The 23,373-nt window shown below is 62.9% G+C and overlaps 1 protein-coding gene across 2 annotated transcripts in view; it reads right to left on the bottom strand.

The window, feature by feature from the left end:
* Positions 1–5,877: 5,877 nt before the first annotated feature.
* Positions 5,878–23,373, bottom strand: part of NOL4L (nucleolar protein 4 like) — a 127,253-nt gene continuing 109,757 nt past the window's right edge. The window contains exons 6-11 of one of the 2 annotated variants that reach the window (XM_056121385.1): positions 11,426–11,697; positions 10,091–10,276; positions 9,801–9,992; positions 8,941–9,063; positions 8,453–8,654; positions 5,878–6,838 (exon numbers count right to left, since the gene is read on the bottom strand). In XM_056121385.1, the coding sequence (XP_055977360.1) occupies positions 6,618–6,838; positions 8,453–8,654; positions 8,941–9,063; positions 9,801–9,992; positions 10,091–10,276; positions 11,426–11,697 (1,196 nt within the window). In that variant the 3' untranslated portion in view covers positions 5,878–6,617. The remainder of the gene's footprint in view (positions 6,839–8,452; positions 8,655–8,940; positions 9,064–9,800; positions 9,993–10,090; positions 10,277–11,425; positions 11,698–23,373) is intronic. The other variant, XM_056121386.1, reaches the window with a different exon arrangement.

Here is a 23,373-nt window from a genome sequence, read left to right as displayed (position 1 = left end):
AGGCGTGGCCACTGACGGAGCCCACGTTCGGCGGTGCCTGGCTTCCTGCCCGTGGTGCTCTGCTTCTCTGAGGTCAGTCCTAAAGGCCACCCGGGGTGCTGTAGGCTGCTTGCCTTGGCAAAGCTTTGCTAGCACGTGGCCTGGCAGCAATAGTGCAAGGAACAGGGTGCCGTCTGTGAGTCAAGCCGGGAGCTGTGAGCGTCTCACGGCCGTCATGCCAAGCTGTGTCCACAAGACACTTGGCTGATGATTCCTGATGCTGTGGGTTGGTGGGGAAGGAAAGCCACAAACACGCCCCTCAGTGCTGAGGAAGGGTGGCAGCTGCTCACAAACAGGCCTAGTGTAGGAGTCAAGTGCAAGACAAGGGACAGAAGTGAGACCCTGGTACGCAGGCTTGCTAGGCTGCCCTCTGGCAGAAGGGCCTTTGGAAAATTCCCTAGGCTCTGGGAGCCCCCGCCTGGTGACAGTCATGTGTCCCAACTGCAGGAAACCAGGCAGTCTTGGCTGTTCAGGGAGAGCAGTGCTGTCGGGCAGAGCAGTGGTCTGCTTTTCCACCTGCCTGTGGACCCCTGCAAGTGAAGAACCGCCTGCGGGAGTACAGCATCCTGCGGCCCCTTGCTACAAAGTTTCCACCTGAACAAAGTGGCTTATGCCTGGCCTGTCAGAAGTGTTCCAGTGTTGCAGACAGGACAGGATTGTGGTTCTTTGATCTGGGTAGAGCTCTGCTGTCGGGAAGATGTGGGCTCCCAGAGAATGTGACTCTGCCCTCACTTCAACAGTTTGAGTACAGTCCTAGGTAGAGAGGAAGTGTATAATAGGGAAGAGGGTTTTTCTTCATGTTCCAAAGAACGAGAGAGTTGAATATGAGTAACACTAACCAGGTACTATCATAGATTTATGTCCAGCCTGCTTTTCAGGAAATCAAACCTTGCCTGTCTGTGTAGAGGACCCCCAAGAAGGGTGTCTTGTCATCACCCTCATCTCTGCATCAGTTTGAAAGCCTGCAGAGAACTGCGAAGAACTAAGAACAAAAAAGCTTAAGGAAGAGTGACAAAAAGACAGCCTTTCTGGGGATAAGGCTTTGTATCTAAGTTTATACTAAAGATCAAGGTGGGGAAAGGTAACTTTGCAAAGGACTTTTGGGTTTCCTGTAACTACTAAACTTCCCTTGTTTCTAAGCCAGCACAGAGGCGGTCTGCTCCGTGCTCAGGAGTGACCCCAAGGGCTTGGGGGGATGGGGGAGTGGAGCGGGGATCTCTATGGTGCCTGGGGTTAAAGCTGGGTTGCAGTATGCAAAGCAAGAGCCTCAGCACCTGTGGTCTGGCTCTTTCCTGAAACACAGTTGCATGCACCGTGACACAAGCGGGTCTGTCTGAGCTCACTATTCCCTCAGGGTGCTGCGCTCTGACACTGTCCTGTCCGCTGTTCACAACAGTGGCCTGGAGTCCCATCGAAGGAGCCGGACAGGGCTGAAGGTACTTCTCACCGTCCTCTACCAGCTTCTCTAGCCCCGGTGCAGCGGCACTGCGTGTCGAGGTGAGCGTTTTTCAGGGTGACCCCTGGGTCTGCGTGCGCAGGGGCCAGGTTGTCCAGGTGTCTTTGCTTTCATGGCAGTGGTGGTCTGGACCAGATAGGTGCTTCTATGGGCTCCTGAGCCTTGGTGGCCCTTGGGCCCACGGTGTCACGTGGAGGGGAGGGAGTGCTTGGGACTGCTGGTCTTAAGGGTCCCGCTCATGGGTCAGTGCTTTCGGACCGTTGGCCCTGTCTGTAATGTGTATTGGACTACTCCATAGAAATTCGATGGGAAGACTCTTCTGCCTTTACAAAGCAGTACTCCCAAGACCCCTGTTGTGCCGTATGTGTCTGGTATCCGTATGCACAGAGGCAGTTTCAACAAACTCATTTATGCCTGGAACTTAAATACTTGTGCAAGAGTGGCCCCTTTGTTTCCCCCGAAATTAAGGGTTTGGGGATGGGTGGGAAGTCTGGGACTAAAGGTTCAGAGCAGCGGCGATGATCTCTCAGCTCCCAAGCCACACCCAGGAGCTGTTTTGTTAGTAATTTTAGTCAATGGAAGCACATACGGGATGCTGGAGGCGGGTGCCTAGTTTAGAGAGAAATCATGGATTTGGGACCTTGCTTGCTTACGGCTTGCATTTCTGAGACGTGGGCGGGGGGAGTGCATTCTCCGGAAGAGCACACGAGACTCCAGCATGGTACTTTCCAGGGCTTGGCACCCAGCGAGCAGTACCAGCCCAGAAGGAGGGCTTTGTCTTCCCCTATGGCGGGCAGGTGCCACAGTGCAGGCGTCCTGATCCAAAAGGTGGATTCGGGAGCTGGTATTTCAGTGGCCAGCTCGAGATGGAAGGAAGAGGGGCCGGGCTCTGGCTGGGCTGCTGCCGAGAGGACAGAGTGGCGAGAAGGCCTTTGGTTTGTTATTCAGTGTTTATTAAGTAGATTCAGTCTTATATATGATATACAGATTCAAAAGAAAAAGGATTCCACATACTTATGAAATCAGTGCATTTAGCAAGTAATACCATGGAGATAAACAGCTCGATCAACAGCTCATTGGTCTTTTGTTAAGTGAGGGGGAGAGGGAGTTGGCCTGTGCTAGTCATTCCACAAACAAAACAGAATTTAGTTGCATCACATAGAGAAGACACATTCTAAGAATTAAAATATTAAGCCACATGTACTGGAAAAACTCACTATATAGAACACAAATTTTTATAGAGCACTGAGGAGGAAGTCCTCGCCTGCTTAGAAGAGCCACGTGAAGTTGCATAGGTGCATGTCTGTAAAAATACCATTCAGAGGTGAAGCCACTGATTCAGTAATAAAGATTCACCTTGAAAAGTGGGTGCCATCCACTGTTTGCTTTAAGTGCCATATGCTAACCGTCTGGAGCCCTCGGCCCCACCCCAGAAGCCGTGCCTCCTGCACAAGCTGCCTCCAGGGAAGCCCTGGAGAGATGTGCTGTGCCCTCTGCATTGCCCGGTCTCAGCTCTGGTCCTGGGACACGCCCACAGTGCCAGAGTCGGGACCTCTCTGTGTCCCAGAATCCAATCGCGGGTGGGTCTGACCCCTGAAGGTCTTGGGGTCCTCTCATCCTCCCCACGGCTGGGCTGCGGGAGGTCCCCCCTCCGCGCCATCCCACAGCTCTGCAGCCAAGTCGGCATCGACTGCTGGTGTCCATGCCGGTGCTGGCCGGAAGCCTATTCTGGGCCTGCTCCTCTGGGGACCTCAGCTGTGCGGAGCTTACAAGAGTGTTCGGCAAATCTCTGTGGTGAGGGTTTTTGTTTTGTTTTTGTTTTTGTTTTTTTAGGTGGAAACATAGGTAAAAAGTGAGAGGTTTTTGTTTTGTGGCTTTGCTAAGCAGATGAGCTTAGTGAGGTGCGCCTTCCTCCTCGAGAGAGTCTTGCAGGACACACAGGGGACTGGGGCATCTGTACATGTAAACAGTACACTTTCACTGAGTCCAAAATTAGGAGCAAAAATACAAAGGTTCACATTGGTCTTAGGTAGATACAGGCGGAAAAGGGTTGAGCTGTTTAGCTCAGAAACAACAAAAACAAAGTCTCTAAAGCACCACTAAATTATATAAAAATCAGACCATGGACGGATTGAAACCGGTATTCTGATGAAATACTTTACTATCTTGTAAAAAGTTTTACAAAAAATTACAAATTAAAAGTATCAACCCTCTGAGTTCAAAGCAGCATTTTGAGAATGAACTGGTAGTTAATCCTATGGCGCCCCTGGAGTGGCCCTGGGGAAGGGGGTGGCCTGGGCTCCACCCGTTTGCAAGTCACCCGATCTGATCCCTGCCTCCGCCCGCCCTCAACACTGTCCTTGGGTATAAATGGTCCCTTTGTAGGCGTGGTGATGGTTCTGAGATGACCCATAGAGACTCAGTCCCTCTCTAAGTCTCTTCTTGACTCAGCCCCCCTACCAAGACTCAGTCTCTAACTTAGGGTACCCCAAGGGCCTCCGCGCGCACAGTGGCTTGAGATAGAAGCTCCAGGAGATGGCTTGGGCTGGGGGGTGGGGAGGAGAGGAGGGGAGGGAAGCCAGGTTCAGCAGAACCAGATGGTGGGTGCTACTCTCCGGGTCAGGAGGTGCGAGAAGGGTCGAAGCTACATCTTCCAAAACCAAAGCAAAACAGAACATGTTCCCTGACTGAACTAGCTAATGGGGTCCTGTTTCCACACAGTAACGTGCTCCTGATTCTGCCCTTCACAGAGCTGCATTGGGTAGCAGGCAAGGAGCCCGCCGCAAGAGGGGGTGTCAGCGTGGCAGAATCGGCTGTCCCGGAGGGGCGGCTGGGAGCCCCAGAGAACGTCAGCACTCTGCCTTTCCTTTCTCTTGGAAACACACCGATGCCACTACGCTGAGCGCAGTGCCGATGGGGGGGGGCCTGTTAGGACAGCTTGAACTCAGGTTAAAAAAAAAAAAAAAACACGCGACTTCAAACGGTAGCGCAAGACTGATCTTTTAGATCCCATCCCTCGTGGGGTGTTGGCGGCGGCGGGAGCCCCTTCCCCAGTCTTCCTTACTCCTGTCTGTTAAGAAACGTGAACCGCTTGGGCCTGGTGTGGGTCCAGCCTCCGGGAGGGAAAAAAAAAATGACATGTTGAGCAATTGAGATCAAGACGTCTCAGGCGGCGATTGTCTCTGCCAGTTTTTAACATTTAAGATTTTCACAAATTGCCTGGGGTAACATTTTGCAAAAGATCTACTGATCGCTTTGTAGTATTGTTCACACACAAAAATAAATATTTACACAAATTCAAACATCCGGGATCGGTGCTGAGCAGGTGAGGGCTGGACTAGAGCATGGCTGGGGCGTGGAAGAGGCCTTGGGCGCTGGAGTTTGTGCTGTGCGAAGGGGTGGGGGGGTGGGGGGGGCCTGGCCTGGGGGAGGCCTGCGGGGTGGGGGCCGGTGGAAGGCAAGAAGCGGTGTGGCTGGGTGGGGTGTCAGAGGCCACTGGAGAGAAGAGAAGGCCACCCCCAGCCTCTGCTCGGAAGCAAGCACAGGGCGGGCGGGCGCGCGTCCCCCCTCCCTTGCCCTTTCTGGCTCTGGGGCCCCCAGCTCAGTCGGGGGTCCGAGGCAGTGTGGGGTAGCCACACGAGGGCCCCCCTCCCTGCCCCTCCTGTGGGTGGCAGAGAGGAGAGCGGGGTGGGGGGCAGGGGGTGCCTGCTCTGGGGGCTGAGTGGCGCTCAGTGGCTGGCCTGGGGTCCACGTGGCCCTGGCTCCCCGGGGGCCTCCTTGCGCTGAGGGAGGAAAGGCAACAACAGGGCTTCTGCCTGCGCTGGGCAGGGGCGGGCAGCGGCGGCGCCGCCGTCATGGCTACGGAGTGTTCCATGGGGAGGCCCCGGGGGCCTCTGAGGTCTGGGCGAGTCCCTGGTTTTAGCAGCACTGGTAGGTATTGCACTGAGCAAGAGGAAGTGCCTGTCGGGGCCGAGGGGACCAAGCCAGCTCTTTCTTCCTGCCTGCCGCATTCACACTCCAGGGAGATGGGTTTGTTCCAGGACTGGTCCCTCGGGGGAAAGGCCTGGCCCGAGGGCACCCCAAGTGGCTTCTCCACTCCTCTGGACGTGCCCTGTCGGCCGAGCACAGGGCCAGGAGTTGCCGTCCACCAGGCCTCGCATCTTCCTTCCTATCCAGCGGCTGCCCGAAGTGGGGGGCTCGCAAAGGGTGGTGGAGGGCCTGGCCCGGGCAGAGCACGCAGCTCGGCTCCCTGGGACGGGGGCTCCCCGCACTCTGTCCCGGGGAGTCACTGGGAGGGCTGGGGGCAGGGGGGGGCGCAGGTGGCTGCTGGGGAGGGTCAGGGCCCCTCGAACCTCCCGGGCAGCCACCAGGATAGGTTCGGGGCACATCCTGGAAAAAGCCCACGCTGGAGTGTGAGGTAGAATACAGCTGACCGTGGGACTGGGGCGTCTGGGGGTGGGGGAGCCATTTCTGTTTCTCTGCTTTGCAGTGGGTGTGGGAAGAGTCCTGCTGCTGGGCGGGGCTGGGCACTTGGAGGGGCGCCGGCCAGCCTGGCATGTGCCTGCCCCGCCCGCCCCGCCGGTCCCTAGGCCCCGCCAGTGTAGTGATATGGAATGTTAGGTCACAGGGACACATCCTTCTGATCAGACAGACACAGACTGGCAATCTGTACAAACACAAAAGAATCCATTTTCAGAAAAATAAATTACTAAAGGGCGAGGAAGAAAGGGTCCACTTTGTTTTTCTCAATAAATATGCGATTCTGCTCACCTAAGACTTGAAAGGTAATTATCGGGGGGTGGGAGTCTAACATCGGGGTCCACGAAGATGATTCTACAGAGAGCTGTGGCCCCGGCGGCTGCTCGGGGGGCACTCCAGCCCTTCCAAAGCTGCCCCGTCCACCTCTTCCAAGCAGGATCGAAGCACCCGTGTGGCGAGATTCAAAAAAAAAAAAAAGTGTCCTTGTGCCCAAAGTTTCAGGTGCTTGGAGTGTGGCGAGAAACAGCGTGTGGATCCCACCTCTTTCAGAAAACAGAATGTACCAACTGGCGAGGCAGGGAGCCGGGGCCAGGACAGCCTCCTTCCCGAGGGTCGTGCGCTCCAGGCGCCGGTTGTGGGGGGGTCAGTTCTGCTGTAAAATGAGGTTCTCCAGTTCGTCTGCGGAGCGCAGCAGGAAGGCAGCCGACTCTCGGTAGCCAGCGATGAGCTGCCGCACCGCGCTGATCTCCGTGGGGCTGAGCTGGGCGCTGGGCATGGTCCTGCTGGTGCTGTTGCCGGAGGGTGTGGGCGTGGGAGTGGTGGACGTGGTGGAGGCCCCGCCTTTCATGCTGAGGTCCGTGGGCCCTGGGGAGAGGCGAGGGGAGGCGTGAGCAGGGGCAGGGTGGGGGGTCAGCCCGGCTCCAGCCTCTGGGGGATGGACTCTGGGCAGTGAAACGACACCCCAACATGAGCAGAGCCCAGCGACCCCAGTGCGAGGCGGGCAAGTTCAGCTATGCTGTTCCCCACCCCCCACAGCCCACCTGCGGGGGGGCAAGGGGTTCGAGATGTGGCTTCAGGCTCAGGGCTGTTTCCAAGGTTGGGGGACACACCGTGGGTGGGATGGAGGCGCTGGGACATTCAGGGTGGCAGGGGAGCCTGGGGTACCTTTGGGGTCCCGCTTTGCTTTCTTTTTGGGAAAGCAGAAGATTCCCAAGGGGACGCTGGCTATTTCCTATTGTTTGGTTAGGTTTGGGGGCCACGCCTGGTGGTGTCCAGGGCTTACTCTTGGCTCTGTACTCAGGATCACTCGTGATCGGCCTTGAGGGGTTTATGTGGGGGGCCAGGGATTGAACCTGGGTCCACCACACGCAGGGCAAACGCCTTACCCGCTGTGGTGCCCCTCTGGCCCCTGGTGGTTTTCTAATCTGGGAACCCGGGCTCAGAGGGATCCCTCAGCCCAGGATCAGAAAGTGGGCCAGGGGCCAGGCAGGGAACCGTGTTTGTGTGGAGAACAGGCTGCTCCCCAGCAGGGCAGTTTCCTGCTGCTAGTGATGGGGATGGCGCGAGCATCTTGGCACCAAGGAGGTGCACGGTGGGCACTGTGCAAGTCTGACATCTGCCAAAAGGAAGCCCGTCTGAGGGTCCCCACAGCCTCAACAGCTGCCCACTCTGTGAGCAGGCCAAACGGGCGAGGGTGTACAGGGCTACGCAGTCTGTCTCCATGACCGGCGGCCTCAGGGAGATATGGGCCACGCCAGCCGTCGCCCCAGCCCCCACCAAGGAAGGTCTGGGTGTGGGGGTGAGCTTTCGACTGGCACAGGCAGGGCAGTGACCCCCCAGGTGAGGGGTGTGGACAGAGGACCCTTCAGTTCCCCAGTGGCTCTGGTCTCCCTGCCTTAAACACCTGCAATCAGGAGGGTCCCACTGAGCAGGGCGAGAGTGAGCGGCTGGCACTCGGGGAGCTGCCCAGGGGATGAGGCGTTAGGCGGGAGTGAGAGGGTGAGCCCAGGTGGAAGTGGAGGATCCATGCAGGGCTGGTGCCAGGGGGATTGGGGAGTGCTCTGGGTGTGTGTGTGTGTGTTGGGTGGCAAGGGCTGAGACCCCACACCTCAGTGAAAGAACCTTCACCTCCCACACAAGGCCAGCTGTGAGGCCTGAAGGGAGGGACAAGCCCCTGCTGGACGTGAGAAGGGCGCCCAGCATACAGCCGGCCTTCTGCTTGATGTGTCTGTGTGGGGGCGGGGTGGTGTGGGACCACACCCAGTGTGCTCAGAGGTCACGCCAGGTGGTGCTTAGGGGGCCAGATGGGGCGCGGGGGATCAAGCCCCAGCCAGGTGTGTGCAAGGCCTTCCCTGCTGCACTAGTTCTCCGGGCCCAGGCTTTCTGCTGGAACCGAGCCTCCTCGCCGAAGGACCCTTCCCTGTGAGTGTCTCGGGAGCGGCCACCCTGCCCCTCCCTGCCCAGAGGGCTCCCACTCACCGTTACTGTGATTTCCGGTTTGGAGGGAGGCGGAGGGCTGCAGATTGCTGCCCAGGGCCCCGTAGCCGCGGTAGCTGTAGTTGAGGCCGCCATTGGCATACACGGGGTCCTGGGAATAGGCGGAGGCTGGCAGTGAGTAGGTGGAGTGGGTGACAGCCGCCGAGTCCCGGGCGTGCTGCTTGTCCAGGGCTATGGGCTCGTCCTGCAGCGGCGGGAGAAGGCGCTGGAAGCCCACCCCAACCCAGTCCAGTCCACCCCCACGGCCCCGCCCCGTTCCTGGGGTCCTGTCGCCTAGAGGTACGGGACATCCAGTTGCTCCCTGGCAAAGGTGCCCCGCCCACCTCTCCGTGCCCCTGCAGGAACACGGGTACTCGGTGTTCTGGGGCTGTGGGGTCCCTCTCACCCAGACCCCGATCCCCCTGTGGTGGCCCCAGCACCAAGGATAGAGCAGGCGGGTGCCCGACGGTGCCCCAGTGCGCGGGGCCCACCTGTGAGGACTGGTAGATCTCCAGGCGCATCCTTTTGGCCGCTTTCCGCGTCTCGCTCTCGCAGGCAGCCGCCAGGATGTTCTCTGCCATGGCCGAGGTCAGGTGGGGAGGCGTGGGTCTGGTCTGCAGTGGAGGGGGAGAGCCACGGTTGGGGCTGTGCTGGCCTGGGGTTCTGGCTCTGGCACCCCCGTTCCACCTCCCGGGCCCGGCCTCCTCCGTGCCAAGGGACTTCTTCAACCCTTCCCAGAGAAACGCAGCCAGGGCACACACTGCCTGAAACAGCCCGGCGGGGGTTCTTAACCCAGCGGGCTTTGTCAGAGTCTGGAGTCGTTCCCAGCTCAGAGACCTTGTAGTGCTTTTGTGCTGGGGGCACGCCCAGCGGTGCTCAGGGCTTATTACTCCCGGCCCCGTACTCGGGGACCACTCCCCGCAGGGCTGCAGGAACCACATGTCGCCTCCAACTCCAACATGCAGGGCAAGTGCTCTGCCCACTGTACATGGATCGCTCCAGCTCAGCCCTTTCAATATTGGCAGATTCTTCCACAATCCCTACGTGAATTTACGTTATCACCCCCCACACCCGCTCAGGGGGACAGGGCAGGACAGGACTCTCAGGGGAACAGCTCGACAGGCTGGAGCACAAGCTTTGTATGTGGGAGTCCCGGGTCTGATTCCTGGCACTGCAGGGCCCACGGGAAGTAAGCCCCAAGCTGAGAGCCAGAAGCAGACCCAAGCACCACCAGGAGTGGTCCCCCAAGCAAAAAGAAAGCTGGCCTCCGTGGGCCAGGGACCGCACTGTGCAGTCACTAGCCGGGTGGGGTGTCCAGGCAGCCCAGGGCGCAGCGGGGCTGGGGGCTCACCATTTCCATGCCGTTCTTCTTCATGCGCCGGCAGGACTTGAGGTACGTGCGGATGCGCTTGCGGGCGCGCTCCTGGAACTCCGGGAACTGCCGGCTGCAGGACTCGATGATGGCCTGGATCTTCTCCTTGGGCTGCTTGGAGATGGGCACCATGCGGTCCAGGTTCTCGTCCACGAAGAGCCGCACAAACATCTGTGGGAGACGGTGGCCGCTGGGACGGGCTGCTCGCCACGGCGCCCTGCCCCCCGCCGCCCCCCTCCCCCCACTCCCGGGCCCCCGCAGGCGCTCACGTTGAAGGCCTTGAGGCGCTCGGGATCCATGCCTTCTGAGTCGTTCATCTTGTCATTGTCCTCGTGGTCATCGTGGTCGTCGTCATCATCATCCGCAGGGGGAGCCCGGCCCACGGTCAGGTCCTCTGGGCAGCCACTGACCTCCGTCTTGATGGAATCGTAGCTCCCCGAACTATAGGGGGGGGACTGAAGGAGGGAAAAGAGGGTCATTAGGGGCCCCCCCCCATGGGTCCCGGGGAGCTCGGGGGCTGGGATGGGCCGCACACCAGTCGCAAGACCCTGAGCAAATGACCACACCCCAGCCCACAGGTGCCAGCGCAGCCCCGGACGCCCCGCCTGACGCAAGGAGAGGCGGGTGCCGAGAGATGCACCCCACCCCGTGCCCCCCAGCCAGCCTCTGCGACTTGTGTTGGCAACCGGCCCTGACTGTGATCCCCGCCCCCTCGGGGCTGAAGCCCAAGCTGACAACTGAGCTGTCCCCAGAGCAGCCTGGTGAGAACAGATGGGCTTGGGGGGGTGGGGAGCGGCATGGGGGGAGCCAGCCGAGGCGGAGGGCCCACAAGACAAATGTGCATTCCAGGAGCTGAGACATACTACAGTGTGGAAGGCGCCTGCCTGGCATACGGCCGACCTGGTTCAAGCCCCAGCACCGCCGGGAGATTCCTGAGCCAGGAGTAAGCCCTGAGCACCACGGGGTGTGCTCCAGAGCCAAAGTAAAATAAAATGAAAGCGTCCCAGAAGCTCCAGGGGTGGGGAGCAGGAGGTGGGAGGGGTCTTCTGTCTACCACCACCCCTCACCCAAGAAACCAGGTAAACCCGGAAACAATGCAGGTGCAGAAAGGGGGAGAGACCCGGGCCGGCCAGCACCCCACAGGACAGGGGACAGGGAGTGTCTTGGTCTTGGGACAGTGGGCCTCTAGCAGAGTCGGCCTCAGGGAGCAAAGAGCTGCTGCTCGGACCCCAAATGTGGTCTGGGGGCTTGGCCCTGGGCTCACCCCTGATGGGTGCTGCCTTCAGCCTGGACAGGCCTGGGGGCCCCCAGGCACCTCACAGTCCCCAATCCCTGTCCCTCAGCCAAGTGACTGCTTTCTTGAGGTCAAGAGAGACCAGAAAGAGTCCGGGTGACAAACTGTTGGTGGGACCCGGGCTCCTGGCTTCTGGCACCCACCTGCAGCCTGGGCTGGCGGGGACCAACACAGGAGCAGCTGGACAAGCCTCCAGTCTCAGGGCAGAACACCCGGGTGCGGGAGCAGGCGCACGCCCCCTCCCCCGACCTCCAGCAAATCCACTTTACAGATGGGAACCTGAGGGAAGCAGGAGCAGGCTGTTCCCTACCTCGGGGGTGGTCTTCACCCCGTACTTGACGCGGCTCCGCAGCCCGTCGGCGCAGCCGTCCGAGGGGTAGGAGGGGGTGCCGAGCGCCGACGGCGGGAGCTTGTCGCACAGGTTGATGGGCTGGTCCTCGGCGGCCGCCGTGAAGTCCATGGGGGCCACGGTGCCGTTGCCGTTCATCTCGGGGAAGGCGGGGTCGCCCTGCGTGCTGCTGGACGCCGAGGGGTTCAGGGTGGAGGACCCATTGCCGCTGCCGCTCTCCGAGGACGAGTCGTCTGCGGGCAGAGGCCTGGGGGTGAGCCCCGACCCCCTCCAAGAGCCCCGGAGCGCCCCCCCCCCCCCGCGCCTCCGCTGGGACCCCCGGCAGGCCCTGGCCCCGTCCCGGGATCCTGGGCACGGATGCGGTGTCCCCGTGTCCCCGTCCGCGCGCTGTGCACGGCCCCCCAGGCCTGCGGGGCTGGGGGCTCCGGCCGCCGTGGTGCCCTGCGATGCCCGGCACGGCCGAGCGCGCCCCCTGCTGCCCAGTGCGGAGCATCGCCCCGGGAACCCGGAAGGACCCGACTAACGGGGCCGGACACCTGCGCTCGAGTCCCCACTCGGCTTCGCGGGGAGGGGAGGGGGGGGGACGGCCGCCCCCACCCCCGGTCTCTGCACCTGGAGCGGGTGGGGGAGGGGCGGCAGCGGCCTGCCCCCTGCCCCCCTCCCCAGGCCAGGGCGCGCAGGACCCCGCCCCTGCCCTCCCCGCAGATTAGGAAGACTTGGTCCCGGTGCCGGGGCGCAGGGCACGCGCGCCGCCAGCGCGTCCCCATGGCGACCGAGCGGCTCTCGGCCCCAGCCAATCACCGGCCTCCTGCCGGCCCGGGGGCGGAGCCGGGCTGCCCATCAAACAGCCGGGGCCCAGGGCCCAGGGGGGTGGGGAAAGGCCCCGTCCCGCGCGCGACAGCCCTCCGCTCGGTTGCCGTCCCGTCCCGAAGGGCCCGGCTGCCCCTCCTCTTCCTCCGCGGGGAAGGGAGCCCCAGTCTCAGCTCAAAGCCGCCCCACAAATGGCTCCCCACCCCCTTGCTCAGCCTACAACCCCTGCTCCCCTGCTGCTTCTGGACACCCTGTCCATCCCCTGGTCCCCTCCTCGGCCTGCACTCCTGCTGCCTCCAGCGCGCCTAGAGGGAGGAAGGAGTCAGTTACCCGCCGCCTCAGGACTGAGCACCCACGGGCGTCCCGGGAGGTGGGGCCATTACCAACGCACCCCAGGGAACTTGGGGAAAGGGCCTCCAGCTGGCCAAACCACTCCCATTTCCTCCCCCCAAGGGCTGCTCCCTGCTGGGCAGTCACACCCTTATCCAGTCCACACTCCTTCTGGAACCTTCCTGTTCTCTGCCTAGTGCATCAGAGTCCAAACTCCTGCCACACTGTGGTCTTGATCCCATGACCTCTACAAGCCCGGGGCCCAAGCTCCCCGTTGCACCTCAGATCTATCTCAGGGCCTCTGCCTGGTGTCCCTGGTCAGGCCCGCTGGCTGCAGTGTGGATTCAGATGGGAAATTCCAGTGAACTGGCCAGGAGGGGCTCAGCACTGCCTCCAGGGGCTGGGCGGACCTTGGCACAACCCCCTACCCAGCCTGGCTCAGGTCCAGGGGCCTGGGGGGCGGGGTAGAGAGGGCATGAGCTGCAGGACAAGGATACACCCCCAGACACACACTCTGCTGGGCAGCTCAACCCCAGGCACCAGGGCTTTCCCCTGACCAGACCCCCTCTCCCCAGGGCCACAAAGTGCTTAAGCCTTTTCTTGCCTGGAAGGAGGCGCCGCTGGATGAGTCCATGATACCACGCCACACTGGCCACACCACTGGCACTGTGCTAGGACCCCAGGCGATACCCTGACCACCTACTTTCCCTCACCAAGTCTCTCTGGGGTGGGTGGGTGTGTGGGGGAGGGAGCCTCGTGGCCTGTACCTCCAGACACCGGTATGCTGGAGGTTCCAGGACTGCTGAGGGTACACAGGTGGGCACTCCTGAGCACCGCCCAGATCAGCAGCAGCTGGACCCAAGCTGCTCCACCAGGGATCTGGGCACTGGCTCCCGTGTTGGACGACAGTGCCCCCTGGGACACCAGAAGCCTGGCCCTCCTGGGCCATGCAATCAGTATTTTCAGAAGAAACTGAAGATCTGCACCAGTCTGAATATCCCCATGTTAATATACCGGAGTGATAGGACAGCAGGGTGCCTTGCACACAGCCGACCCAGGTTCAATCCCCAGCATCCCATATGGTTCACCAAGCACCACCAGCAGTAATTCCTGAGAGCAGAGCCAGGAGTAACCCTTGAGCATCACTGGGTGTGACCCAAAAAAGCTAGAAAAAAAATACTGGTAATAGGCTAATACCCTCTAAGGGGGTTTTTGTTGTTTTTTAAAAGCTAAATAGACCAAATGTGCCCTGTTCATATGGGGAATATTACTCAGCAATGAAAAAGAGGGGGAGAAATGAAATTCAGACTCACGCTATGGCCTGGATGCTCTTGGAAACTATTCTGTCAGGTGGAATACATCAAACCCAACTAGACGAATGAAAAAATCCACTTGGGCGCAATTTCTAGGACAGGCAGATGCAGAAAGCCAGAAAACCAGCTGGGCTTCTGGGGTGGGGAGGGTAAAGATGGCAGGAGATGACCTGTCTGTCTCAAGGTCAGACTCAGGCTGGAGTGATGGTACAGCAGGTAGGATGCTTGCCTTGCACGTGGCTGATCTGGGTTCGATCCCCAGCATCCCATCCTGAGCCCAACGGAGAGTGATCCCTGAATGCAGAGCTGAGTGTAAGTCCTGAGCATCGCCAGGTATGGTAGCAAAACAAAACCAAAACAAAGGGCCAGATCCAGCTCAGGGAGATGCAAACTGTGCAGTGGGCCATGGAGTCGACCACGCCACACCTCCGGCAGGAGTATGCAGGCCAAGTCCACATTCAGGAATGCTAACAGCTAGCTTTCACCACAAGAAAACTCTTCCCCCTCTCCCCACAACCCCAGACCTCAAGCAGGGAGCCCGGGAGAGAGAGCTCAGTGACAGCACAAACCTCGCCTGTGTGACACTGAGTTCCATCCCCAGTGGCCAGAAAGTTTTCCCTGGGTGTAGCCTGGGGAGTTGGCGGGGAGGGGGAGACACAAGCAAACAGGAACAGGCACCCTGAGCAAGGCCCCACCCAACATCACCCGGGGGTGGGGGGGGGACCAGAATGATGAACCTGCAGCTCCCTTGCCCTGCAGAGCTAACCACCACCCCACACAGCCCTCTGCCTAACTGGGGGCGAGGGGTGGGGGTGGTCATGGCATGGCTTTCAAGTGGGCATCACGTCAGACCCAGGCCTGGCCAATGAGCAGAAGCCCCCAGAGTGACCAGGTCAGACAAGTTGGGGCCTTTGCTGGTATGACAAGAAAGATGTGTCCCCCCCGCCCCCGCATCCCAGAACTTGTGGGCGGCCCACAGGGGCCAGCAGGGACAAACTCCCAGTCCAGCCATGCCCGAAGCCAAGAAAGGCCCTACTTTCCCTTCCCTTTTGGGGGGTGGGGGGGACCTTCCTAAGCAGTGCTCAGCCAGGGGGCGGGGCCGGGATTAGTCAGCTACCCAGGAGCACCCAGGTGGGACCCGGGCCAGGCCAGTGGTGCTCCTGGCTGTGCTCCGGGAGCCCAAAGATGGCCAGGCTGGCTCTGGGGGCGGACAGTGGAGCACACGCCCCTGACTGCCGAGCTACGCCCAGCCGCACACTGATCGTTTCCTTATTGCCAGTATGAACCCAGACGGGCGGTGTTCTGGGTGCAGTTTGGTCCCTGGCTGATCCAGGGTCCTCTCCCCAGAGCCCTGGGCGGCAGAGGTGAAGCGCAAGCCAGGCTCCCTCCTCCTCACTGTGACCCCCAGGTGGGACCCCACTGTTCTGGTTCACCCCAGTGCCAGGCCTGGGCAGCGCCTTCGGTGCAATGGGACCCCCCCCCCCCCCACACACACACACACTCCGCCACCCCCAAAGAGGGGATAGAGAGCTCAGGCTGGCTCCCGTTCCCCTCCTGAGGCCTCCCCCGCACCCCTCCAAATGGTGCAGGGTTGTGGGGAGACACAGAGGCCCCTGCAGGAGGAGCCCCACAGGGCGACCTTGGGCACTGCCGCCTCCTCTGCTTCCTTATCTGCAGCCAGGGAGTTGTCCCTTGCTCCTGCCTCGAGGCCTCTGGCCCTTTATGGCTGGGGAGGGCGCACAGCTGGCCCCACGCGGGCCCCAGGCTCCAGCCAAGGGGTGCTGTGGACAGGCATTTGCCCCACACCCGAGCAACGCCCGCCCCCGGGACCCCAAGGCCCTCAGCCCATGACCACGTGGGCACAAGGGCCCCTGGGGGAAGCCAGCCTCACACTGGGGCGACTCCTGCCCGGGAGCACCTGTGCCGGAACCCTGCGGGCAGGGAAGGCCGTGCCCGTGCCCGTGCCCGTGGGCCCTGACGCGGGCAACGCTCTGCTATTCAAATGGGGGAACTGGCCATGAATGGGGGAAATTGTTCCTCCCTCTGTCCCGTCTCCAGATGGAGACAAAAACCCCTTTTACCTCAGCAAACAATGCCCTTATGTGGGCGCCAGCGCCCTGCGGCCCACACAGGCCCTGCTCTGTGCGAGCAGGACTCTGGGCGCTGGCCAGCGGCACCCTCGCCTGGTGGGTAACCCGCACCAACCCCGGGAGTGGCCCAGGACCCCAGGACCATGGGCCAGACTTGGGGTCATGCCAGCCAAGGGCCAAGTCAAGGGACGCAACCGCGGGGGCTGGCCTCCCTCCCCGCTGGGTTTATGTGGGGGGCGGGGGTCTCTGAAGGGCCAGCCTCCACCCCAACCCCACCCTGTGGGTCTGCTCTGCTCTGGGGGGACACAGGCGTGCACCTTGCCAGCAGGCCCCCGCCCGCTCTGACAAAGGCCAGTGGCCGGCTCTGTTTACACGATGCATAGCTCCCTGGAGCGCCGGGCTCCTGGCGGGCCACCCTGCTCTTCCTCCCGGAAGGAAGGGGGAGGACCCCGGGGTCAATCTGGGGGCACCGAGGGGTGGAACCCCACGGGCCTGGGTGGGGGGCACCCTGCCATCTGCCCTGTCTGGCCTTCGGGATTTGGCTGCTCTTCTGAGAACTCCCCCACCCCGGGCACAACTCCAGACTTTTTTTGGGGGGGTGAGGGCCACACCCAGCGGTGTCAAGGCTCGCTCTGCTCACAGACCACTCCTGGTAGGCTTGGGGAAACACATGGGGTGCTGGGGGATCAAACCCAGGTCGGTCGCTTGCAAGATCGGGGCTCTGCCCACTGTGCTCTCTTTCCGGCCCCTGAACTCCACCCCTGCCTCCCCAGGCCATCAGCCTGGCAGATCCAGGACCTGGATTCCACGGCACCAGCCCTCCTGCCCCACCTTCTGTGCCTCATTCCTTAGGCAGGGCCCCCCCACAGCCCCCCTCCAGCCCTCAGACCTAGAGCAGCAGCGGCCAAAAGCAACAGGACTGAGGCCCCAGGCGGGAATGTCCCTTTCCCGGCTGCCAGAGTCAGAAGCGTGAAGAGAAACAGGTGGGAGGGGCCGAGACGGTCTATTTTATTTAGCCGATATGATCCAAAGCAGCGTCGCGTCCCACGAGGCGCAGCCGGCGCTGACTCTCCCGCAGCCCGGCACATGGCAGGAGCCCCGGGGTGCTGGCCCCCGTGGCGGAGGACCCCAGCCGGGCTGGGACGGGCCATCACCAGTCCATGATGCCTCAGGTGTCCAGCCAGAGCCCCCCCGACCCCCGCTCCATCCTGGGCTCCTCCTTTCCTAGGTCTCCCTTTGCTTACCAGAACTATGGGATAACGACCCCCTCTTCCCTCCCCCCCCCCCCGCAGCCCCTGCCCCCAAACGCATTCCACCCACGTGTGTCCATCCAGGAGGCTGCCCGGGGCTCCCCAGCTGCTACACCCCTGCCCAGCGCCCACAACTCTCCAGGCGATGGAAAGTCAACACCAGCTCCAGGCGGAGACCCGGGGTGGTGGGGGGGGGGGGGGAGAAGCCCGCCCTGGCCCCCGACTCCCGAGTCACGTGCTCTGAGAGCAAACAGCCCGCCCCGGGCGTCCGGTGTCCGTGTGGACGTGAATCATGGCAGCGCCTGCCAGGCCCCGCGCCAGCCTCCCCGGAAGCCAGCCTGGGCCCGGCACACGCCCGTCCTTAGGTCAGAGCTGTTGAGACCAACCGTGGCCCTGCTCACTTCCTGCTTCCTGGCCACGCCGCCCCTGGAAAGGCTGGGGGTGCCCGTGCCTCGGATGTCCCCACCACCATGGGCCACCACTGGAGCACAGTAGGGAGGGACTCTGCAGGGGTGGGGGCAGGGTGACCTCAGCAGGTGACTTCCCCCACGGGGGCTCTGGTGGCCCCTGGCTCCTGGACCCTCTCCGTGCGACCTGTGGCCTGGCTGATGCCTGACCATCTCCTGCCACTGCAGGCTGCCGGAGGGGGGCTCCCAGCCAAGACCCACTCCTGAGAAGAGGCACAGGGGGCTGGGGTACCCACGCCTCCTACCCTCAGGAGCACAGAGCCCGCGGAGGAGGGGAGGTGACGTGTGGTCGCGAATGCGGCCCAGACCCAGAGTTCAGGGATGGACAGGCTCAGGGGGAGCCGGGGGGAAACCCTCAGATCTGACCAGGGAGCCACTGGGAAGGGGCTGCAACTTTCCATCCGGGTGACGGACCAGGGACAGGTCGAGCCATGGGTCGCCAGGAGGCTGACCCACTCGCCAGCACAGTACATCAGAGGCCTTGGGAGGGGCCGTGCGGGGTGGCAGCCCAACGCTCCCTGGGATCCCAGACCCCTCCCCCCCAGCTCTCAGCAGCAGCCCCGGGGGGGGGCGGGGGCAGCAGGGGCTGGAGGTGACACGTAGAACTTTGGCAAAGGGCAGTGGGGTGCGTGCTGGAGGGCCAGCTGGGCTGCGTGGCCAGAGGGGACTGAGAGAGACTGGACACAGGCCACACCCGGGGGTCAAAGTGGCGAGGAGAACCGAGAACCCCTCCCTTGTTCGGGAGAAGCCACTGCTAATTCCCCTGTAGCCCCTCAGCCTGAGGTGTGTCCAGTCCGGCCGGCCCTGGCCACCCCACCACTCAGGGCACTGAGTTGTGTTCACCGGACACAAGGCTGTGCCCCAGGACAGAAGGCTGTGCCCCAGCCAGGCCAGTGGGGACGGGGGGTGGCGGACCTGCACTCCCACTGCCCAGTACCAGGGCTCAGAAGGCCCAGAAAGGTGAACGCTGGCCCGCGGTCACCCGAGGCAGGAGGCCTGGCTCTGCTGGACCAGGTGTCCAGGGCACGTCGGGAGGAAGGTCAGCCTCTCATCCTCCAGCCAATGGCGTGGCCAGACTCCGACCGTCGTTCCTGATGAGCCTAGGATCCCAGGGAGTGTCGGGCTGCCACCCCGCACGGCCCCTCCCAAGGCCTCTGATGCACCTGGGGCTGGGACCCTCAGCCACCACCCTGTCACCTGCTCAGGAGGCGCAGGGAAGAGCCCAGGGAGGAACATGGCCATCAGCTGCCTCTACCCCACACCCATTTCTCCCCCACCCCTCCTCTGCAGCGGGGGTCTCAGCTCCCCACTCAGCCCCCCCTGCACGAGCCTGTGCCTCCTTTCCTAGGCCAGCAGGACAGATGACACCCAGAGAAAGGGGCCCCCAACACCGGCAGTCCTGCTGCTCATTCCTTGGCTCCCCTACCTTGTTTGTTTGGGGAGGGGGCTCACACGGGGCAGTGCTCAGGGCTAAGCTCCTGGCTCTGGGTTTGAGGGACCATCTGGCGTCTTTTTTTTTTTTTTCATTTGGGCCACACTTAGTGATGCTCAGAGGTTGCTCCTGGCTCTGCACTCAGGAATTACTCCTGGTGGTGCTTCGGGGACCGTATGGGATGCCGGGGATCGAACCCGGGTCAGCCGCATGCAAGGCAAACACCCTGCCCACTGTGCTATCGCTCCAGCTACCCATCTGGTGTCTGAAGAGGCTCTGCAGCCCTGGGGGGGGTCAGTGCTGTGAGGAGCAGGGAGGCTGGGGCCAGATGGCCCTGGGGGGGCAGAGGTGAGTCGAAGCACAGGGATGGACTCAGAGGGATGCCCAATGCCTCAGCTTGGGGGCAGCACAGCCTCGGGGCCGTCCCTCGGGTCCAAGACGCCAGCAGCCTCCCCAGAAGGACTGAGGGCTTCTCCTCGCCACTCTGAGCCCCACCCGCCACCGTGTCTTCATCATCTCTCTTGGGCCCCTCTGGCCACTCGGCCTTGCGGGGTTCACACCCCAACTCACACCATCCTGGCTGTATGGGGGTGCCCGCTCCCTCCACCCCTGCGGGAAGGCAGCACCAGGGGTGGGCCGAACGCAGGAGCGAGCCCCGCTAGAGAGCAGGGGAGCAGCCTGGTCCTTGACGTCCGTGTCCAGCTGTCCAGCCTGGGGGAAGAGACCAGCCCTTGAGGGGCGGGCAGGGGGTGCTCAGCCCAGGTCCTAGGATGCGGGCTGGGACACGAGTCCAACAGGAGCCTCTCGACGTGCTGAGGCGCCACAGCCCCTGCCCGGGACCCTCCCCCCAAGCCTGCAGGAGGACGGAAGCAGGACCCTCGGCTGCGGCTGTCCGCTGGTGCTGGCTTCCTGTCTGCCGGGAGGTGAGTAATGTCCGCTCCCCACCCCCGAGGCATCCCTTTGGGAGGCCAGGCCTCACATTTTCCGCTCAGGAAGGGGCAGAGCAAGGGGCCCCGCAAGGCACATTCAGGGGAACAGGAAGGAGCGGATCCCGGCCTAGTCTGGGCCCACTGGTCGTGGCGGGAACCCCAGCCTGGCCCGATCGTGCTGACCACTGGGGGACCCTGGCCAGGCCCCATCCAGCTGACAGTGGTGGGGACCCCGGCCTGGTCCTGCTGTGATGGGAACCGTGATCTAGTCCCGTCCTGCTGACCGCAGCAGGGACCCTGGCCTGGCCCCGTCCTGCTGGCAGTGGGTGGCTGGGTCCCCAGCCTGGCCGTGGAGCCAGCGCTGATGCGGCTTGCAGGCTCAGATGCCCACGCCCGTGCCGGCACCCCCTTCACTCCCCACCCTGACCCCTGCTGTGCACAGGGTATGTGGGCTGGGGAGGGGGGTGGTGATTCTGGCAAATTCACCCTAACCACAGTGTCCCCAGCTGATTCTCCACACACAGCCTTCTCTCGGGCCTTCCCTCACCACCCCCTCCTGAAGGCCGCACCTGGGCTGAGGGTTCGTCCAGGCCCCAAGGATGACCCCGGGGCGCTGCCTGGACTCAACGACGCCCAGTGCCTCAGCTTAGGGGCGGCGCAGCACCAGGGCCGTCCCTTGGGTCCCAAGACGCCGGCAATGGGGAGTCGCCTCAGCTTCCGTAGCCCACTCCTAGGGGAGCCCCCCTGGTGGCCCGTCCACCAGAGAGGAAAGAGGAAGACCCCAGAGTCCTGGGCCCACTGCCGGGGAGATGTGGGAGGGGGCTCCCCGCCAGGAGTGCACGGTTGGCTTGGGGAGCAGGAGACCGGCCTGCTGAGAACACGACCTGCTCCCAGCACCTCTTTGCTGAGAAGTGGGCGGGGGCTGGCGAGTGCCACGCGATCCCTGGCGCCATATGCAATCCAGCCCTGCCAGGAGCAAACCCCGAGAGTGCGCGGGTTGTGGCCCCAGGACAAAACACATGGAAGCCGAAGAGGAAGGCCCCGACTCCCAGCCCACCACCTGCTGTGGACCGTGTAAGCTGCCCCTTCCCCCGCCCCCCCCCCCCCCCCCCCCGCCCAAGTGCTCCCAGCTGTGCGGCAGGAGCGAGACAGCCTGGGCAGGCCGTGGGAACTCCCATTCTGGGCCAGGCTGGAGGGCTCAGAGAGGACTCCTCGCTCTGTGCTCAGGGATCACTCCTAGAGGGGCTCTGGGGAGCACATACGGTGCTGGGGATCAAGCCAAGCCCCTTGAGTGCAAGGCAAATGGCTTCTCCAGTCCCTAAACCTGCTTCCTGGCCCAGACTGGGGGGGTCCCCAGAAACAAAGGGTCCAACTAGCCCCCCCGAGACGGGTGGGCCGGGCCTGCAACCCCCTCTGGAAGGGGGGTTTCAGGCTCAGCTCTCAACCACAACACGTTTGTGCCCTTCTCACCAGGGCCGCAGCGCCCAGCAGGCCTGCTCCCCACCCCCACCCCCAGGCACAGACACCCAACTCTGAGCCGGACCCCCAGAGTTGGCGGGATGAGGAGGCCTCCAGAGAAGGCCGCCTGACGGTCAGGGAGGGGGGGGCCCTGGAAGGTGGAAGTGGGGTGCAGAGCCGAGGAAAGCCCCGCCCCGTCTACTCTCTGACCGGTGGACGGGAGCGGGGTGGAGGCCGCGCTGGCCGCGCCTTCGGGGAGGGCAGCTGGGGCAGGGCTGGGACTTGGGCCCGACCTGAAGCCCATGGGGCACCCGCTGCTCTGCCCAGGCCTGAGAGAGACACTAATGGCTCTAGGCCCCGGCAGGGAAGCAGACACCAGGCCCCAGCCAGCTGGACCTTCTCGACGCCCCCCCCCCCCACCCCTGGGTCAGCTGTGCACTCGGGCCTCGGGGTCAGTGGCTGAGCTGACAGCCTCGTGGCCACCACCATCCTGCCTCCTGCCCCGACAGACAGCCTCCCTGCCTGCGTCACGCTCAGCCCAGCCCCCCACGTCCACCCAATCTCTCGGCCTCCTCCCCCCCCACCCCCCGCCAGCCGCCGGGTACAGTGGCCACGAGGCTGAGGGAGCCCTGTCGCCCCCCACTGCTCCCCCCAGCACTTCCCTCTGCCCCTCATCCTGCCCCGCCCCCGCCCCCAGCCCCACAGGAAGTCTCCGGGCCAGGGCCAGGGCGTGAGGAGCTCATGACTTTGGGGAGCGGGAGGGGGAGGTATGTGGGCCCGTCCGGTCTCCAAGCACTCTGGATCCTTCTCAGGAAGACAGACCCACAGGCGCAGGTCCGGCGGAGCGGGTGTGACCCCCGATCCGTTTAGAAGAAGGGGGGGCCGGACAGCCACTGGACACTTCCCAGGCCCCAGAGCCCTGCCCCCAGCTGTGGCCGCGTGGGGGAAGGGGCGCTGCACACGAGGGGGGTCGTGCTGGCCTTACTCTGGCGTCAAGGCACAAAAAGCCCTTTCTTCACCCCAACCCCCCCAGCAGCCGCGCCCGCAGCCCTCACGGGACCAACCCCTGGACTCCCCAGCCCCTGGCCCGGCGGTCCCAGCTGCCTCCCTCCGGGCAGGCGGTCCACCTCCCAGACAAAGCCGGATTCAGGCAGGAGGGAGGCGGCCAGGAGGACGATTCCGCCATGGAGACGAACTTTGACCCGCACTTCGAGGCTCCTACCCCCTATTTGCTCTTTAAGGCTAACCCGCGGCGGAGTTAACATTACACCCCTTTTTAACCCTGCGCCTCCCTCTCAGCATTCCAGGCCCCGACCTTCGACCCCTCCTAATGGCCGCGCTACACCCCAGTTCGCTGGCTCTTCACTCGCCATCCATCGATCCCATCCCGGAAACGGGAGCCAGGCCGGGGTGGCCCACGCCCACTGCTTCACCTGGGGGCGGGGCCCGGAGCCCCCCACGCTCCCCCGCCCCATCCCACCCCACAAGAAGGGAGCCCCTGGGATGTGGGAGAGGGGAGGGGGCAGAGGCGAGGGGACGGTCCACACAGCTCCCCAGCCAGGTCACGGGCTGGGGGTCCACGCGGGACAATGTGGACCCTGGCTTGGCGACTCACACGGAGCCAGAGGCCCGGCCTTTCCTCACCGAAGGGCCCGGGTCCAGCACACTTGTCCCTTCCCTCAGCCTCCGTGGAGGCGACTTTGAGACCTGTCCCCGACCCAGCCTGTGCCCCACGGCCCCAGGGCACACACCACCAGGTCTGATGAGCTCTTTCCCAATGCCCTGGAGTTGCTGCTTCTTGGGGGGGCCTGGGCCCATGGCAGCGGGCCA

Source organism: Sorex fumeus, unplaced genomic scaffold, assembly GCF_029834395.1.
Source record: "Sorex fumeus unplaced genomic scaffold, SorFum_2.1 ptg000044l, whole genome shotgun sequence".
Taxonomy (NCBI): Eukaryota; Metazoa; Chordata; class Mammalia; order Eulipotyphla; family Soricidae; genus Sorex; species Sorex fumeus.
The sequence above is the reverse complement of the archived record's forward strand: the minus strand, read 5'-3'. Positions and strand labels throughout refer to the sequence as shown.